At 44.5% G+C, this 20,860-nt stretch overlaps 1 protein-coding gene across 4 annotated transcripts in view; it reads left to right on the top strand.

The window, feature by feature from the left end:
* LOC148016047 (uncharacterized) overlaps positions 1 to 20,860 on the top strand; it is a 78,344-nt gene that overhangs the window by 47,849 nt on the left and 9,635 nt on the right. For 3 of the 4 annotated variants that reach the window (XM_087664784.1, XM_087664783.1, XM_087664786.1), the window contains one exon: positions 19,106 to 19,240. The exons of the other annotated variant lie outside the window; for it this stretch is intronic. In XM_087664784.1, coding sequence (XP_087520910.1) covers positions 19,106 to 19,240 — 135 coding nt within the window. The remainder of the gene's footprint in view (positions 1 to 19,105; positions 19,241 to 20,860) is intronic. 4 annotated transcript variants of the gene reach the window in all.

The following is a 20,860-nucleotide window of genomic DNA, read 5'->3' on the forward strand; positions in this document are numbered from 1 at the left end:
TATGGCCAAATGAATGACCTAGGCCAACAACTGGCATCAGATACCACCAAATACTTGTGCGGCATAACTTATAGCCACTTTTGCCTTTGAGATCCCGTGCTTTCTTTGGGTCCCGGGCTGGTAAATTTACTTTAACCCTAGTTGCATCTCACATGTGTAACATTTACTTAATCATGTGATTAAAATTTAATCCACATATCAAGTGAGGTTTCAAAAATACATAACCTCATGACAACAATCATCTTTTATTTTATGGGAAGGGTTCCTTTGATTCTCCATATTAGAGTGTGGTTGCATTCCATACATTTGCTTAATGATGCAAGTCAAACTAAGCCTTTAGGGCAACTACAAGCCCCTCCTAGAGTGGAGATTTATGATGGCCCTAAAGGGTTTTTTGAGATTCTCTTTCAGTTTTTTTGATGCTTGCACATGCATAATGCAGTGTTCCTTCGTTTCTAGATGGTCTTTTGGTTCATGCCGTTCCGTGGAGGCCCATGGAGGAATTCTAGGATATTCTTTGGGAGGCATGCCCAAATTGGGTGGAAGTGATTAATTTCCCTTCTCACCTTTGACGGCTTCTTTCTTTTGTAGTGAGATCTCTTGGTGAAGTTTTGGTGAAGCCTTGATTGGCCTTCCGAAACAGAAATTGAGCTTGCATGCTTTGGGATACCTGTAACAAACTTCAAGGTGAGGCACCATGATTGCATCTGTTGGTTTCGAGCTAAAATGGAAAACTTTTGTAGGATATTGTTTCAAATGTGGCTAGTTGGGTCATTTTGTCTTTGAATGTGATCATGCTCCAGAGGATTTGCAGCGTGATTTGGATGTTTGGGTGGATATGCAGGAGTGTGAACCCCAAGCTGTGCCGCAACACTCCACCTCTCCCTCGCGCCGTCGAGGCAGCATCAAAATTGAGCTTGCATGCCTTGGGATACCAGCAACAAACTTTGAGGTGAGGCACCAGGATTGCATATGTTGGTTTTCGAGCTAAAATGGGAAACTTTTGTAGGATATTGTTTCGAATGTGGCCAGTTGGGTCATTTTGTCTTTGAATGTGATCATGCTCCAAAGGGTTTGTAGTGTGGTTTGGATGTTTGGGTGGATATGTAGGAGTATGAACCCCAAGCTAACTTTGAGGTGAGGCACCAGGATTGCATATGTTGGTTTTCGAGCTAAAATGGGAAACTTTTGTAGGATATTGTTTCGAATGTGGCCAGTTGGGTCATTTTGTCTTTGAATGTGATCATGCTCCAAAGGGTTTGTAGTGTGGTTTGGATGTTTGGGTGGATATGTAGGAGTGTGAACCCCAAGCTATGCCGCAACACTCCACCTCTCCCCCGCGCCTTTGAGGCAGTACGGAAATGCTCATATGGATTCACTTCAGCCCGCACTTGCGGTCGGGTCACGTCCCATGTGTTAGGATTGGGTGCCTAAGGATGCTCCTTGGGTTTTGTGGTCACATGACATGCTCGACAGGAAGCTCGTTTAGTTTCTACACATTCCGCTTATGATGATATTACACAGACTTTTCAACACAGGGGGATAAAGGATTCTACTCTAGGCCCCAACCACAATTTTCTTCAGCACCTTAGCTGGAGTGGTTGGTAAAGGTGCAACAAATTTTAGTTTGAGGTTTGATGCTTATGGTAGGTTGTTGCCCTCTCGAGATGCATTCCATACTCAACAACATCATCCTCCCTTCCAAAAACCGTGTGCATCAATTGTTGGATTGTCGATGGCGGATCTTGTGGATGCGATTCATAGTGAAATGCAAAGATTTCAAGCCGCTAAATCAGTGAATGCAAAAGGGAAAGTGGTGTTCCAATAGATCTTCATCTCTTTGTTCATCATGAAACTCGCCATATGGAATGTCAAAGGGGCTTTGTTGCCTAATAAGTAGTATATGTTGTGGAGGATGGATTTTGCTAGTAATTGGGATGTTTTTTGTGCAGTTGAGCATAAGCAATACTCGTTGGCAAGTTCCACCTATGTATATAAGGACTTTACTGTATTCTTGAGTGGCCGGGTTCGTTATAAATTTGGAGTAATGTTGGCTGTTCGATCTTTGTTGCAGCCTTCATTGGTTTGTCAAGATGTTAGGGTAGATTCATGGTGGTGGAGATTATGTATGAGGGAGAGGTCTTGTAGTTGGTAGGTGTGTATGTACCTAATACAACTTGAGATTGTCGTCTGCTTTGGGAGGATTTGCAGTCTCTTTCCATGGCTAGTCAGGGGCTTGCTATGGGTGATTTCAATGCTTGTGTATGATGTATCTATGGAACATGCGACTTCACCTCGCTCTATTATGGATGGCTTTGAGTGTTAAGCATAGGATGCTATGGCTGCCTTGGCTTTGAAACAAGACATGTGGTCGTGGTTACACCCTCATGAGTCTAGTTTTACATATCGATGTCTTCAACATTTAGAAATGTGGGCTTGATTGGATAGAATGTACATTTGCCAAGTTTTTCCAAGCGCACTAGCCTCGCACCTCAAGAGAGCAGATACACAGCCTTCGAAATCTGCACGGGAGAACTCGCTCTAGCCTAGACGAGGTGATGGAGATTGCCATCGACTACTACAGATGCCTTTTCCAGGAGGAGACAGCCTCAGCTAGAGGATAGCAATGTAGGCAGCAGATATGGGATCATATCCAATTCCTCGTCACAGAGATGGGACGCTCCTGTTAGCAGAGTATTTGTCAGCTCATGTGTGAGTCTGAGCTTGATCTGGGCTGGGCATTTTTATTAGGTATTTTAGGTTTTTTCTAGTGTGGCATTTTATGCCATTGGGGCATTTTTATGCATCAGTCGGCCAGCATTAATGCTGTCCGACCAGCATTATTGCTCCCCATTTTTTCAGCCTATTTATACTCAGTGGCTCCTCCTCAGTCAGTCACTTCATTTCACCATCTGCAGACTCTGTGGAGAGAGGAGCCAGTGCCAGTGCCCACGCAGCCAGTGACTCACTGTTGTATGCGACTGTCTTGTGTTCAGATATATGGATTCCATTTCCCGTGCATACATCTGAGTTCTCATCTATATCGTGTTCTTTTCTTTTCTCTTTTTGTCTTGTGTTTCAGCAGTTTATTTCAGCACATGTTTATGCTTCCACCGCTGCTCCACTTCTGACATGGTATCAGTTTTCAGGATTTGTGTTTCTGCTGTGTTTTCTTGCTGATTTCAGGACTGTTTTGTATCCCTGCTGATTAGACGACTGCTGTTGCAGCCAGGCGACCTGTTTTGGGGCTGTTTTTAGCCTGCGTTTTTTGCAGTTTTGCCATCGCCTGCTGCCTCCGCACCCTCTGCTGCCTGCGTTTTTCATCTGCAGCTGCTGGCGACAGTTTTCTACCTGTTTTTCTCCAGTTTACAGCCTGGGTTTTGCTGATTCAGCATCTCTCGTGGCTGGGTGACTGTTACTTCAGGCCGTTTTTGCTGTTTTTGGCAGTTTTTGACTGATTTTTTGACTTTCTGCAGCAGATTTTGTCTTCTATTGATCAGATTTTGGGTTATATTGCATGTGAACTCTCATTTTCTACAGTCTGTGCTTGTGTTTTGGCTGTGTTTCCTCTCTCAATTCCATCTCTTCTCTACTTCTCTTCTTATCCTCTCCATATGGCTCCTCCGTGCACTTCCACTGATGATAAGTTACATGGACCTGATTATCTCACATGGAGTGCTGTCATGAAAGCTTGGTTTGTGCAGAAGTGGTTATGGTACATCGTCTGTGGAGCTATTCCTCGACCTCTCCGTCTTTTTCTTCTTCCTGAAGATTTTGATGAGGACAACCATGCGACATCCTTGAGATTACAGGGGCGGCTTCTGGCACATTATGGAGGTGAGGCTTATGTAGCTTCAGAGAGGGGTGACGGGAAGAAGAAGTCGAAGGCCCAGTGTTACCACTGTGGCAAGAAGGGACATTTGCGGAAGGACTGCAAGAAGTTAGCGGCTTCCAGGAAGGAGGAGCAGAAGACGAAGCGGGATGCTGACTCTACCGATGAGTCCTCTCCTTCATCAGACTCTGACTCCGATCCTTCGACCAAGGTGAAGTCCAAGGCGCGGAAGGGATCCTCTTCTTCGGATCGCGGGAAGGGCTTGGTGGCCCCTTCCTCGGCTGCTTTCTAGTGGTGGTGATGAGGTCATCCCTCACGACTCTCTTGTGCCAGAGAGGGAGTGTGAGCGGGTGTTCAGATGGGGCAGCCGCGCCTCATCTATATTTTTATACAGGTGCACAGGTTCCAGAGAGGGACGTCCCTGACGCATCGACTTCAATCTGGCGGAATCAAATCCTGGAGCTGGGATTGACATCCAGGTTCATGCTGAGCTGGTTATCTGACAGAGAGTGGGAGGCTTTCGTCTGGAGCTCACATGAGGGGACACTTTGGTGGTCTGGCCAAAGGCGGAGAATCCATGGTCACCTATGTTCAGAGGCATTTTTGATAGGCTGGTCTTGTATGCTCCTGCGAGACATTGGTGATGGATACAGAGACATGCTATGATCTTCTCTATTTTCAGGTGTTTGGTACGATCGACATCGACATCAGGTTCTCTCCGAGGCACCTTGGTGGTGGCTTGATCACCCACTGCTTGGGTATCCATGGTTCTACTTGGTGGTTCTATGTTGTATAGTTTCTGATCCCTTTTCATTGTACTATTGTATTGTATCAGATCACTCATGATCTGAGAGAGGGTGTTAGCAGAGTATTTGTCAGCTCATGTGTGAGTCTGAGCTTGATCTGGGCTGGGCATTTTTATTAGGTATTTTAGGTTTTTTCTAGTGTGGCATTTTATGCCATTGGGGCATTTTTATGCATCAGTCGGCCAGCATTAATGCTGTTCGACCAGCATTATTGCTCCCCACTTTTTCAGCCTATTTATACTCAGTGGCTCCTCCTCAGTCAGTCACTTCATTTCACCATCTGTAGACTCTGTGGAGAGAGGAGCCAGTGCCAGTGCCCACGCAGCCAGTGACTCACTGTTGTATGCGACTGTCTCGTGTTCAGATATATGGATTCCATTTCCCGTGCATACATCTGAGTTCTCATCTATGTCGTGTTCGTTTCTTTTCTTTTTTTGTCTTGTGTTTCAGCAGTTTATTTCAGCACATGTTTATACTTCCACCGCTGCTCCACTTCTGACAGCTCCCTCCTAGCCCCCTTCACAGAGAAGGAACTGAAGGAGGCTTTCCATACACAGGACGGGTAGAAATGCTCCGGAGAGGATGGCCTCTCTAAGGCCTTCTTCACTACCTACTGGTGGGAAGTGGTGAAGGGCCCTCTACTGATGGGCTTCCGGGAGATTTTCACTTTAGGACAAATGCCAAGGAGCCTTTCGGCAAGCCTTATCAGTGTTCTCCCCAAAGGGGGAGACCGGTTGGAGCTTTCCCAGTGGAGATCGATCACCTTATTGTCAGTGGCCTATAATACACTGGCAAAGATAATTGGTAGGCGACTACGCCCTGTGCTTCCAGATATCATCCATGACACATAGACAAGCTTTGTCTAGGATAGGAGCATCCTTGACAATGTATTCACCTTCTTTGAGGCGATAGAGTGGGCTCAGCACAGTGGGAAAAACTGGCCGTACTACTCTTGGACTTCGAGAAAGCTTATGACAGGGTGGTCTGGGATTTTCTAAAGGGCACCATGGTGAGGTTGGTTCTACCCCAGGCTTGGATTCGCGGGGTCTCCGCACTTTACAGATCGGCCACCAGCATGATTCTCATAGGTGGTAGGCGAGGGGAGGAGTTTCGGTTGGAGAGATCGGCTCGGCAGGGCTGCCCCCTGCCTTGGTACCTATTCCTACTCTTTGCAGAGACGATGTCTCACTTCCTCAAGTCACGTCTGAGCGGATTACGTGGACTCTGACTTCTAGTGAGAGAGGAGACTAAGTTGTTAGACTCAAGAGTGTAATACGGCACTCTACATAGAGGATGATGAGTTGATGCTGGAGAGAGAGAGACTAGCTCTTGAGGTGTTCTGTTTTGCAGCGGGAGCGAAAATCAACTAGCGAAAGTCGGTTGGTTTCCTCACAGACCCGGACTCTAGCACCGAGTGGGGAATCCACTTGGGATTTAGATGGGTGAGCAGAGGGCAGATCGGCTCGGCAGGGCTGCCCCCTGCCCTGGTACCTATTCCTACTCTTTGCAGAGACGATGTCTCACTTCCTCAAGTCACGTCTGAGCGGATTACGTGGACTCTGACTTCTAGTGAGAGAGGAGACTAAGTTGTTAGACTCAAGAGTGTAATACGGCACTCTACATAGAGGATGATGAGTTGATGCTGGAGAGAGAGAGACTAGCTCTTGAGGTGTTCTGTTTTGCAGTGGGAGCGAAAATCAACTAGCGAACGTCGGTTGGTTTCCTCACAGACCCGGACTCTAGCACGGAGTGGGGCATCCACTTGGGATTTAGATGGGTGAGCAGAGGGCAGACCGTTCAGTACCTAGGGTTCCAGGTGGGACTCGACATCACTCCCGCCCAGCAGTTTCTTCCAGTTCTTGATTCTATTCGAAGAAAGTTGACCTACTAGAGCACGGCTCGCCTCTCACTAGCGGGCCGAGCCGTGGTGGTTAACTAGGTCCTTCTAGCGACGGTTTGGTACATTGCCTCGTGTTGATGCTTCTCCTCATCTTGCATAGTGCAGCTTCGTCGCCTAGTGCGGAACTTCCTTTGGTCCAGGTCAGATAGCTCCAAGGATTCCAAGGACAAGGTGGCGTGGGCGACCATCATACGGCGTCGGTTAGAGGGAGGGCTTGGGATCATAGATCGATAGTATCAGAGTATGGCCGTCTTGGGCAAGCTAGCTGTCTGCGGCCTCACATCGGGAGGGCAGACTTGGATGGTCCTATTGCTGGAGGGTCTCGAGGATTGTAGATCGAGGCTTGGCGGTGAGTGGAGGCCATCCCTGAGATGGATCTTTAGGTCAGCCCAGATCACCCCCCCCTCCCCACCCCCAAAATCACCTTTCCTACGCAGCTTGCTCCATGTGTGGCAGGGCCTCCCTAAGGCCCTAATCCAGAGTCCCCCAAGTCGGCCGGTGATCTGGAACCCCCAAGTTAGGGATTGGGAAGGGGCACAGATTGGCGAGTGCCCCCACATCCAGTGGGCTGGTTGGGAGGCTAGCGTGGCTTGTACCATCAGGATATGGCAGGAGGTGTACATGATGGTGGACAAGGAGGTGTTGCAACGAGTATCAGGCTGCTAGAGAGGGGTGGAGCTAAGGAGAATGGAGATAGACGCAACAATACCTCAGGAGTGGCTTGCTCCCCCGATACGAGAGTCGATAGAGCCCGGGGAGGTATGGGCCGCTAGGTTTTCACAAGTAGGCATCCTCTTACAGGTGGCAGGTAGAGTGGGTGGTGCTCCACCTAGGACCTTTTTCACCGTATAGGAGGGGGGCCGTCTGGCTCTTGATAGAGGGCAGCAGGATGAGGGGATAGCTGTCCTTTCATGAAAGAGGATCTGGGTGATTGGCCTTCAGGGGAAGACATAGCGGGTGGACCCTTCTGTCTTTTGGCAGGAGCTCAGGGAGTGGTGCCTTTGGATCTAGGAGGGCAGGCCACTTGATGAGCTGGAGTGGGATCTAGGAGAGTGGCTATGGCCGGCCAGTGCTGTTGCCAAGAAGCCATCGAGGTTTCTTGAGTACATCGCCAGGATTGGCAGACACATACTGATGCAAGAGGATATGGATTGGGCGCCGTCACGTAGCAGGCACTGGGCGGAGCACAGCATCACGAAGTCTTTCCGACAGACCTTCTCGCGCTGCCTATGGGACAGCTGGAGGCCGAGGAGAGTATCGTATTTTTTATGGTTGGTGGCACATGGGGGACTTGGCAGTGGGAAGCTGGCTTGCCTAGATGCAGGAGGGAGGTTGTAAGCGTTGCACATAGCAGCCTCTGGAAACCCTAAGGCACTGCCTTTGGTCGTGAGAGGCGGCGCAGCTCGTGTGGAGAGGAGCATGCCAAATCCTGTGTTGTATAGCACCCAACCTTGGATGTATCTCATGGGGAGCTTTTTGTTGGTAGGTGGTCAGCGAGGGCCGTCACCTTGTGTATGAGGCCAGGATGCAAGACACGATATTTATTATCGAGGCAGGGTCATGCAGTGGTCGGCTTACAGGCTCTACCCATTTGCCAAGTACTGGAGGCCATAGTAGACCTCTCTGAGGTATGGGAGATCATAGGGAGTCTTATTGGTTGGTATATTTGGAAGGCGTGGTGGTGTTAGGAGGCTTTCGGCAGAGAGAGACTCTCAGTACAGGCAACCTTAGTAGAGCTCTGGATCTCCATCATCCACTCCCTCCATGGCCGATGGGACCAGGTACAGGGCGAGTCTAGGGCTCGTTAGGAGCTCCGATGTCATTTCCTACGCACTTGGGGCAGCCAGGACCTATTTTTCGTGATGCAGGCAGGCAGCCCCAGATGGGAATACACCCCCCTCCATGGCTTCTTGCCCCCATTCCCCCTAGACCGCCTTGAGAGGCTTGTACACTTGATATATTTGTAACTCATTATCAGCTCCAGCTAGTTTGTTGAGCATGAACGTTTCTTTGTATTCAGTTTTTTCTAAAGTAATATAATCAACCACAATTTATTTGAAAAAAAAAAGAAATGTATTTGCCAAAGTGATTCCTTCCTTCTAGCAAAAATTGACTTGTGGGTGGAGAGGCATCACGTCCTTTCGAATCACTACCCCTTGGTTTTGGACATGACTCATCGGCCGATGCATGCCTTCAAGGCTCTTCTTGCCCGCTTGCCTTTGTGTTTCAATCAATCTTTTTTATTGAATGATCAATTTTTTGGGTACATGCAACAATTGATTGGTCAATTTAGCATGCAAGTTTTGTGTGGGGGCATTGATACATGGCTTGTTTATTGGACATTTGGTCAATATGCAACAGGTTGGGGACAACTTTGACTATTTGGCCACTTGTTTTGAATGGTTGAGATGTAGAGTTTAAGCTCTATAAGAGGAAGAATATGCTAACTTCAAATTGTTGGCTCGTTTGGATGCTTTGCATGATCCTCTCCATCCAACCTTAGGTACTTAATCTGCTCACTTGTTTGTTTCTCAACCAGATTTTTAAAATCTTGAAAGTGAGAGAACCCTTGTCCATTGTTTAGATGTGCCTTGATTACTACAAATCTTTGTTGGGTTTGCTGGAAGTTATTTTTGATTCTGTTCTTTTTGCTTGAAGATACATTTGTGACTTGGTTCAAAATCAGGTCAAGCTTGAATGAAGGGAATTGATGGAAGCAAATATAACAGGAAGAAGTGGAGGAAGTTGTATGCTTTTTATCCCGTAGGAAAGGTGGAGGTTGGGATGGCCTTCCTAATGAGCTATTTTCAGCCAATGTGGAACAACTTAAGGATGCGTTGGCTCACCTTTGTTAGCATGTGTGGAGATCCAGATCGATACCCACAAATTGGAAAATTGCAGTTATTCATTTGCTGCCCAAGGTTCCGTTCCCATCCACTTTAAAGCAGTGGAGGCTCATTTTGGTTATGGATTCATTAAATTTTTTTCCAAAGTCATTGCCATTAGATTGCAAAAAGTGTTTCCACAGTTGATTCATTCTCGTCAATATGGGTTCATTAAAGGACAAAACATCAAGCATAGTATGCTGAATGTTCAAACGGGGATTGAGTATGCTAAAGCTTCTAGCCAACAATTAATCAGATCTAGCTAGATATTGAAAAAGCTTTTGATCATGTTAGTTGGTCCTTTATGCGGTTGTTGATTTCTACCATGGAAAATGTAGTGGTATATGTTACACTTAATGGGGGAGTCACAGAAGAGATTGCTTTATTTTGTTCTCTTCAACAAGGACGCCCTCTCAATCCTTTATTTTTTTGCATTGGTCACTCTGCCTATGCTTTCTTTGTTGGATTGGTTGGTCAAGGATGGGGAGATTGTTGGTCTATCTCTTCCTAGTGGTTCTCAACTTTTGGGTCAATCTTTGGTAGATGATTCCTTGATGTTTCTCAAGGCTGATTGAAATAATGTCAATCAAGAAATGCCAATTTGGGGTTTGTTTGGTTTGCTTCATATTAATGCTAAAAAATCCACATTGATCTCTTGTACAGAGACAAATTTGCAAGAATTGGGCTAGCAAGGAGCTGTTGTGTCCAAAGGAGATATTACACGGCACTTGGGATATCCCATTGGTGTGGATGCCCCTCCTAGAGCATTGCTTGATTGGATGTGCTTTAGAATTTATGATAGGTTTATGTATTGGAAATCTTAGGGTCGGCCTCTTCATGTGCAGCTCAAAGTGGCACAATCTATCATGATTAGTGTACTATCTTATTTCCTACCCTTGCTTCCTTGGACCAAAAAGTTTCTCTTGGAATCAGTGCAGCCTATGTGTTTTATGTTGTGGAAAAAGAAAGGCAATCTTAATCATTTGGGTTAGGTGTGGATATCTTGGTAGCATATTACTACTTTCATACGGTTGGGCTAAGCAACTTTATTGGATGTTAATCTCTACATGATAGCTTTGAGAACGTTTGCATGTAGACTCATCCTCGGACCGATGTTGCACTGGTATCTTCCATGGTTGCACGGTTATCCAAGCATCTTGGTGGCATTTACTGAATTCTACAAGGCTTTTTAAATTGTCGGAGTCATTTCTTTAACTCATTTGATTGCTTCTTGGCAAGAGATACCGTGTTTTACAGTTTGGTGTCCTCCTAATCTTAGAAAGGGGGCTAATTCATTACAACTAGAAGTACCAGCCACATCCAGGCTGCTTCATTGGCCGGATAAAGATTTCTTGCGATATAAATTTAATTGGATGACTTGTTTGGGGCTGCAATTGTTACAAGATGTTGTCATTCGTGGGAAATATTGTCTTTATTTTGTCCATAGTTGTCTTTGTACGTCGTACGGTATTGATTGTACCCTACGATCCATACCGTACTGCATGGTATGTATCCGTACGGATTCGTACGATAAAACAGGGTTACTTTTGCCGCTGCGTCTGTGTGTCCTCCCGCATTCTGTTGCCTTTAATCCGGCGCGTTCCGCTTGTGTGGCACTCTTTGGGGGGGTTGGGAAGCCTTGGATACCTCATCTCACCCCCTTTTCCAGTTATACACTCCCTCCCCAGCCCTCCTTGGATTCCATCTAGTTGGCAGCCCTCTTTGATTGTTGACCTCTCTTTGACTATTTGAACTTTGACCCTTCTCTCATCTACAAAAGTTGCTCCTCTCCTCCTTGCTTTCACACCAATTCAGCAAGCATTTACCATTCTCATCTTCCTCTCTTGGATCTTGAATGGACTTGTGATTTGTCATTCTCATTTCTCATCTCCCATCCCCTCTTTCCGGCATCCTATCAAAGCATTTGCCATTCTTAAATCTTATCTCCCATCCCCTCTCTCTCACTCTTGCTCTTTCAACTTTACTCCAACCCTTGGGCCTCTCCCTCTCTTTCAACTTTCAAGTTTCAAGAGTTGAGACTCAAGCATCCCACTCACTCACTCACACTCTCTCTCTCTCTCTCTCTCTCTCTACACACACACACACACACACACACACACACACACACACACACACACACACACACTCACTCACTCTCTCTCTCCCTCCGGCCTCTTCATCCGTCATCGGCACCATGACTCATGAGAAGCACAAGTCCTTCAATTTGCTCGGGATCCATGTGGAGAGGGACACAAAGAAATCCAACTCCCACCGTTGGATATGCAAGTATTGCGGAAAGCGCTATACAAGTGGTGAAACTCAGCTTTTCCAACATCTTTCCAAGACCAGAGGGGGAGGGGGGGCGCCGCGGGTAAGTTGGTCCATGCAAGAAGATCCCTCAAAACATTGCGGAGGAGATTCTCTCTAAGATGAGAGGGGGATCCATAAGAGGAGGAGGAAGTGGCTTATCGGCACCAACTCCTATGTCTACTAACAAGGAAGCATCGAATGTGGACATATCTTCAACTTATGCGAGAGAGGCCTCTATCATTGGTGGTGGGGACTCCACATCCGCATTCGGCTCTGGTAAAAGACAAAGAGTGGAGGCTCATGCGATGCTGAAGAGACAATCCTCTCTCTCTCAAGCTCCCGGTCATGTGTGTGGATCGATTGCAATTTTTAGAGAAAGGCAACACCTTGCGGACATTGAAATTGCATGCATGGTGATTGCGTGCAATCTTGCATTCAATGTCTTAAAGCAGGAGCAATGGGAGATGGTAAAAGCCATTGCCAATTGTTGGAAGAGATAGGGATGTAGCTCGAGCAGGAGTGAACGAGTGAGTGTGACGGCTTGAGAGATTGTGAGCAGAGTGAAAGTATGAGACGATAAGAGTGTACCAACCATTGTGTTGGTACACAAAGAATAAAATGTATTTATACTTAGGGCACGTAAAGGGTGCGTTCACATGTACAATGTGCGTGTACTATACACGGAGGTTACCAGGCCTTTATATCCCAACAACCTTCCACTTAAAGGTTCGATATGCACCTCTAGCTAACCACCTCCCACTAGTTGAATGCAATGCTCCTGCTGAGCTTTGCTTACACTTTTTGTGAGAACATCTGCAGGGTTATCTTGTGTTTTAATTTTGGTCAATGTGATTTGACCATCTTCCAGAATCTGTCTGATGAAGTGATATCGCACATCTATATGCTTTGTGCATGAATGATACATGGCATTCTTAGCCAGATACACAGCACTCTGGCTATCACATCCCAAAACTGCAGTATCCGTAGACATGCCGAGATCATCGGCAAGTCTGCTGAACCATATAGCTTCCTTAGAAGCTTCAATAGCTGATATGTATTTAGCTTCAGCGGTACTCAGTGCAAAAATATTCTGCAACTTGGAACACCAAGAAACAGCCCCACTAGCAACTGTAAAGACATACCCGCTGGTGGATCTACGTGTGTCCAAGTCACCTGCCATGTCTGCATCACAATAACCCTGCAAACTAAGTGCACCCTGCCCATAGCAAATACTTTTTCTTTGTGTACCCTTAAGGTATCGAAGAATACACTTGACAACCTCCTTATGTGCTTTGCCAGGATTTGACATGAACTTACTAACAACTCCCACTGCATGAGCAATGTCTGGACGAGTAGCAACCATAGCATACATAAGAGAGCCATAAGCTGATGCATAAAGAACTCCCTTCATAGCATTTGCTTCCATGTCATCTTTCAGGCTGTTGGCTTTGCTAAGCTTGAGATAAGGAGGTAAGGGTACCGCAAAAGGTTTAGCTTCAGCCATGTTAAATCTGTCCAGTACCTTTCCAATGTACTTTTCTTGAGATAAAAACAGAAATTTCTGCATTCTATCTCTATGAATCCTCATGCCCAAGATATGCTCTGCATTCCCCAAATTTCAACTTTCTACCTGTCTGAGTGGTCACAAATGCATGAAAAGTTTTAAAAATAGCAAACACTTCACTTTTCTTTTTCAGCAAGTACACCCAAATCTTCTTGGAACAATCATCAATAAAGGAGATAAAATATGCAGCACCACCCAATGATTTCACGGGCATACTACATACATCAGAATGCATTAAGTCCAAGACATTGGACTTCTGAGAGACACCAGAGTAAAAGGAAATTTTTATTTGCTTTCCAAACTGACACTCATTACAAAAATCAAGTTTAGAGCCTTTTCCATCAACCCTCTTCAGAGAGGTAAGAACATCAAGTCCTTTTTGCCTCATATGGCCTAATCTCTTATGCCATAACTCCAAGTGGTTGCAAATTTCAGCAATTGCAAGAAACTTGCCATTCAAGGCTTTACAATGCAAACAATACAATGTGCCCTTCTTGGATCCTTTTGCAATCAGCATGGAACCCTTTTTTACTTTCCACAAACCACCACCAAACAGTGTGGTGTAGGTATGCAAGTCAAGCTGACCAACAGATAGTAAACTCTTTTTAATGCCAGGCACATATATGACATCTTTCAACACAAGCTCTTGACCATTGTCTAAAGACAAGTGTACGGTGCCAATCCCATGAATGCTGCAAGTATGGTTATTTCCAAGCTACACCTTTCCATAACTGCTTGCATTGAATATAGCAAAACACTCCAAGCAAGGAGTTACATGGAAAGAGGCACCAAAGTCTACAATCCAAGTCTGAGTGACACCATCATCAACTGACAAGAGTGCATCAATCACATTAGCCTTGGTAATCTACATATCCTGTATGTGATATGCAAGGGCATCATAATCAATTGCACATAATACATCAGCCTCTGTATCTAAAAGCTCCTCTATGACTACATTAGAGGCCACATTGGCCTTTTCTTTGCCTTTGGATGTCTCCAATGCATCTGTCTTTTTTTCCTTCTTCTTTTTATCTCCTGCATTCTTCTTTCTCTCTTGTTCCTTATTGTAGTACGTGCAATCAGGTTTCTTGTGGCCCTTCCGACCACAATGATAGCAAGTAATGTCACTCTTATTCTTTCCTTTGCTCTTGCTCCTGTTTCTCTGCCCTGCATATGCATTTTTCTTTTCAGCCCTGCCTCTTACATTATAAGCTGAGTTGCTGCCTTCTCCACTAGATATACGTCTAATTTCTTCATTCAAGATAGAACCCCTCACCCCATCATATGAGAGATTGGGGTTATTGCTGAGTGAAACTACCAAGGTTTCCCACGAGTCCGGCAGAGTCATGATAAAAAAGATCGCCCTCAACTTATCATCAAAGTTCAAGTTTGCATCTTTGAGCTGATTTAGAATCCCTGTAAACATATTCACGAACTTGCGCTTTAAATGCACGTGATTAACAGGTGTGGTGATCTCATAAGTAGTTTTCAGCTTCTCCCATATTGCATAACCTGTGTCTAAACCCTTAATGTCTGTCAGAATATCATCTGTGACACCCATCTTTATGTAAGCCATATCCTTTTTGTTCACTCTGGCCCAATCTGCATCAGACATTAGTGCGAGTTTATCTTCCTACAAAGCATCCTCACAATCCTTCAGGAACAAAATGCCCTGCATACAGTCTTTCCAAAGGTCAAATCCATGACCATCAAACCGTTTAATCTCCATCAAACTCTTGATGTTTGAATTGGAAGAAGTTGTAGCCATTTTATCACGAACACAAGAGTAAATGCACTAATTTGTCGAAGCACAAGCTGAACTAGCAAAATGCCCTACTGTTTTTCCTCGACCAGAAACAAATCTTTGCTGTTTATACATTAACCAGCCACTGCACAGGCAAAAGATGCAGAAATTTACCAAAATTTTGCGCAAATCCCCAAAATTTCAAGTCCAAAATTGCATGAATGTTAGTCGATCTGACCTAGCTGAGTAAAGCTTTGCCAATACATGAAAAGCCCCAAATTTTTGGGATCCAATGTTAGGAAATTTTACCCAGAAATGCAAGTTGTTGACAAAGTTGGCAAAATCCCCAATTTAATTGAGGTCACCGCTCGCGATATCTGTAAATTTTGACTCAAAAGTCATTGACAGGCATGAATGATGCCAAATCTGGGAAAAGCCCCACATTTTGTGGCTCGAATCCTCACAAATTTATGATCTGTGCTTTTGGCGTGTGAACTCCCGTCAGTGGTAAGTGGTAATGAGAAGATTAGAGAAAATTTGATTTAAAAAAAAAAAAAACCAAGGAACTGACGGGCGGGGACATGAGGGTTCCGTTGACCTTCAGCTAGGTCGCGTGGCGGTGCTTGCCTGTTGCGTGACGTCGTCGTCCGCCTGTCGCCCACGTGCCCGCCAGTCGCCAGTTGTCGCCCAGCACACTTCAGCCCGCACTGTTCTTGCCGTCCTGTCCACGCGCCCCCTGCAAGTCGTTGCGACTCTTGCCAGGTCTTCGCGCTACCAGTTGCCTGCTACTTGCAGAGGTCGTTGCCTGTTGCCTGCTTGCAGAAAGTTGCCTGTTGGTCCACGACACAAAAGCTCAGTTGCCCGCTTGCTGGTTCACGACACGAATGCTCAGTTTCCCTCTTGTTGGTTGTTTTCGACTAGTAAGATGTTGGGAAGTGTGCACAGAACCTTAGGCTATGATACCAGTTGTTGGAAGAGATAGGGACGCAGCTCGAGCAGGAGTGAAGGAGTGAGTGTGACGGCTTGAGAGATTGTGAGCAGAGTGAAAGTACGAGACGATAAGAGTGTACCAACCATTGTGTTGGTACACAATGAATAAAATGTATTTATACTTAGGGCACGTAAAGGTTGCGTTCACATGTACAATGTGTGTGTACTATACACGAAGGTTACCGGGCCTTTATATCCCAACACCAATGTGGGTCCATGTGAAGGATGGACTGGTGTCGACTGGTGTCACATACAATGGCATGAGGACGATAAAGATTGATGAAGAGGAGAGGATTGATAGAGTCATTGATCCTTTTTGGGCCGCATGGATAAAATATGGTTGTTCCATTCTCACTGATGGATGGAGTGATCGTAAGAAGTGGGGAATCATCAACATACTTGTCTTGTGTCCATTTGGTACTTACTTTTTGCAGGCCATAGATACCGGCAAGAGGGGGAGGAAAATGACGGGCGTTAATCCACCGCCACATTGAACTAGCTATTACTGAGGTATACATTTATCATTGCCTTTTAAATTAGTTTCAGTTTCTTTCATTATTGTAATTGATTTATGTATAACTATCTATTTTCCTATTCTAAATTTTAAATTCTCTCTAATATCTATCTCGATTCTCTTTTTTCCCCTCAAGTTCCAATCTCATCTCTCTTTATTTTTGAATCTTGAAAGTTGAAACTTGAAAGGCTGAACTCTCGAGTCTCTCTTTTTCTCTCTAATCTCCATGTATTGTTAGTATACTTGTAATTTGTAAATTGTGGTTGTAGGCGGGCCCCTTGAATGTGGTACAAGTTGTTACCGACATTGCATCGAATTGTCGGTGCATGGGCCGTTTGCTTAAGGCCGAGTTTCCCACGATTGTGTGGATTGCATGTGCAAGTCATTGTTTGGACTTGATCATGGAGGACATTGGGAAGCTCAAGCGGGTGAAGAGGGTGGTCTGCAAAGCTACATCAGTTGTCACCTTCTTCACGGTAAAGGTAAAGGTGCTTGCGATTTATCGTGGACATAGCACACTAGAGTTGAAGAAGCACACTAGAGTTGAAGAAGCCTTCTTCAACTCGCTTTACTTACATTGGATCGCCTTTATGAGGTGCGATCCGCCTTGCGTGAGAGGAGGCCAAAGCTATGCAGTGCTTGTCCCTTAAAGAGCAGTTTTGGCCAAAACTTTGCCGTTGTCATTGTCATGACTTCCTTTTATAGGGTGTTACGTATGAATGATTGCAAGGGGTCCACCATGGCTATCTTCAGACTCTCTTGATGAGCACTCAGATGGTTTTGATGGTGATGATGATGATAATGATAGTGATGCCTCATCATAGATTCATAGGTCTCTCTCTTTTTTATATCTACTCTCATTGTATCCACATGCATGATGCCAATATGACACACTAGAGTCCAGATAGTAGTTATGTTGCATGTTTTGCGCAGCCCATACGACCACGATGGTCACCCTCATGTATTCATCATATTTTGTAATGAAATGGCTATTTCCACTTTAAACATGTTTTCTATCATTTAATGATTAATTGTTAAAAAAAATCATGATAATTTTTTTTGTACTAATATCGTACCGTACTTTATAAAATCATAAGATACCATTTAGTACTATATTTTATCGTACCGCACTGCATCGTACCTTTCGTACTTGACAACTATAATTTTGACTGGAGGATATGCCAACACTTTTGGGTACCTAGAGGCTATAGCCACATCTGGTCGACCCTGCAGGACCAGCTTCAATGGTATAATCCATTACATGTCTTTCAGCCAGCTTCATAGTGGCAAGCTTGGATGTTTGTGAAATGAGATGATTTTTAGCAAAGATTGGCTAATTAGATCTACCACAAGATGGTAGAGGACAAGCAATGGGCCACTGAGAAAGCAAATTAAGTCTGGTGTGCTTGGGATAGTAGAGAGAAGTGGTGGGATAGACATCTTCAACTGTGGAGGTCAAGATTCCTTATCAAGGGAAAGTTTTTGTGTGGAGGTTGGTTATTAGTGGTCTTCCTATTGGGGATGCCCTACGTGCCCACAAGATCTCGCAAGGCCATTACGTCTTTTGCACTACTTGTGATGAGACACCAATTCACATCTTCATCTCTTGCCCTTTGGCAAGATTGATTTGGAGCTTTGTTTCCCGTGTGTTGACGTGGATGACTCGTCATAAGCGGATTCCCATCCATTCTTGGATCTTCGGCAAGATGCCTTCATTGTCTTCTTTGCACTTAGATTATACTTGCCTTTTCGAGTTTCTTAGATGGACGACTCTCTAGCACATTTGGCATACCGGTACCTTTATTTTGGACTCGGTATCGGGTATTCGTGATCATACGGCCTGTGTTCAAGGATTACTCTTATGGCAGATTTCTTCCATGATTTCAGCAGATGTGGTCCCCTCTGATGTGGCTGCTCCTTGGCTGGATATTGTTTGCTCTACTCCAATTCTGCAGCCAGCATGATATTCATGTGTTATTTCATAGTACCCTTTTGGCTTTGACTTGTGCTTGACAGGATTCTCATGGCTGGCCAGAAGGCGTGATGTGAGACTTGTATCCTTTCTGTTTGGATGCCCTGAAGGCTGGATATACATAGTCCAACATTAATATACACTGATTCACGCGCGAGAGAGAGAGAGAGAGAGAGAGAGAGAGAGAGAGAGAGATTGTTCCATTACGGAAACAAAAAAGAGAGATATTGTATTGTATGCAATTCTCTAATGAACTACGTTTTGATGTTTCATTATTGATCAAATATGAGATGATAAATGCATATGTTCACAAGTCACGAAGAGTTTAAAATGCTCCATTTGAATTTGAGCCGGGGAAATGTTACGTTGATGAACTAAGTTCTTTCCAATTGCAATTTAAAATTCAACTTGCAGTATTTAATCATCCTGAAGAGTAGTTTTTTAAATGCATGAGTATTAGAAGCCCAAACTTGAAGGCAATTAAACATAAGCAGTCAATGAAAACCTGTCATGAGAGTAGTATTTGTAAACCTTGGCATCAAGTTACGTTGGGATCAAATATGACTGTAATGCTGTTTGCATCTTTAGGTTCCATGACACAAGCCCAAAGACGGGGGAAGTGCTTCCACCACCTCCTGGTGGTACAGGTGTGGATAAGACACTTCGACCAAATCACATTCTTCGCGGACAAATAATTGAGTACAAGGAAAAGATTGCAAAAATGTAAGTTACTCTCTCAGCAGAGGATTGATGCCCTTTGATTGTTTTGCCATTCTATGGGATACTTGTACAGGGTAGTTTTCTTTTTATCACACATTCACACCTTAATTTTGCAATTTCATTGGATGATACTGGTGATGGAACCCATTTAGCTGCCACATGTGCAGTGAATAGAGGAATAACAATTTGGGTAGCTTCGGAAGCGTGGAAAGGGAAAAGAGATTAGATTTTGAAAAGAACATATGATGTTGGCATCTACAGTTTACCACATCATGAAACTGAAAAACATGACACGTCAACCAGTAAAATGGCATGGAGGTCAATATATGTGTTGCTTCTACATGTTTGATGGGAATGGAAAATGGAAGCTTTGTAGGAAGAACTGGTCTTTAGTTAAAGCCTTCATATTCTGAGCTGGACATTATTTTGCACTAGAAGGATGCCTTTATAGCACTGGATTGCATTTATCTTGCTTTATATGAAATGTGTGGCCAATGAGATGGGGTCTCCTGGGGCCACACACTGGATATGGCTGCTTCAGTTGCTTCTCTACTGAAGTATGACAAGTCTAAAACATCCTTCACTGCCCCGTTTCTACTGGATTTATTTCAGGTGGAGTGATTGGGTCCATTTCAAATTGAGGTAACTGCAGTTTTCGGTCATGAAACTCGCATAAGGGGGCTTTGCGTCGCCTGAGTGTTCTTCTAGGTTTAGGAACAGCAGGCTTTTACACTATTCAACCTTAAAATGTGCTTTGCCTGAAGAGGAGTGCCTGCTGTTGTGTAGGAAAACGAAAGCTAGTATTTATACATTTATCCAGAATAGAATTGATACTTTTCCAACCATCCTAGCATTATTATAATTGACATCAGCCTTTACAACCCATCATATTTGACTCTTGATGAGACAGATAATGATCGAATCTGGCAAATTTTCTTTCTTCACTAGAAGAATATGAGTCTGCTTGCTAAATATGTCCATAATAGTCCAGGTAGCATCATTTCTCGATTAAGATATTCATAGCCAGTCCAGAGAGCATGGACTCTCACTCAGCGAGAGCAATGGTTTGATTTCACCCCATTGGCGTTTAGGCAATTGCAGAATGTAAGTTCATAGTTATGTCTTTCCATTGCTCCAAAGAGGCATGTGATTGCTCTACCGATGCTGATGTCTTGTGCTATTCATATTTTGTGTTTTGACAAGGCAACTATTGAAGACTTTGACATCGTATTTAAAATAGGCCAATAAAAATGCCTCTTATACTACTACTAGATTGCAAACCACAAGGACCAGCTCTTGAATCTTTGAACACTATTTACTTCTTCGATAACCTTGGTTTTAAGATCTACACAAATTGTTCTTATGTTGAAGGTATCCCTTCTTCATAGCATAGGTAGGAACACCATTGCCATACTATAATGCATATCCACATCTTTCAAGTCGCGATCATTTTCATAAGCAATTCCTACATTCAACATAGAGATCATAGAGATCAACTTAGCTTGTGGATAGCAAGCATGAAATGTTCTGCCTTCTTTTGGATAATGTGTCTGCGTGTGCTTCTTTTCTCCCTTGACTTGGTCAAATGCAGTGTGGTATTCTCAACAAACTGATCAGCAGGAA

The sequence above is a fragment of the Lygodium microphyllum genome, chromosome 23, assembly GCF_053477565.2.
Source record: "Lygodium microphyllum isolate KBCC chromosome 23, Lygodium_microphyllum_v1.1.10, whole genome shotgun sequence".
In the NCBI taxonomy this organism is placed as follows: domain Eukaryota; kingdom Viridiplantae; phylum Streptophyta; class Polypodiopsida; order Schizaeales; family Lygodiaceae; genus Lygodium; species Lygodium microphyllum.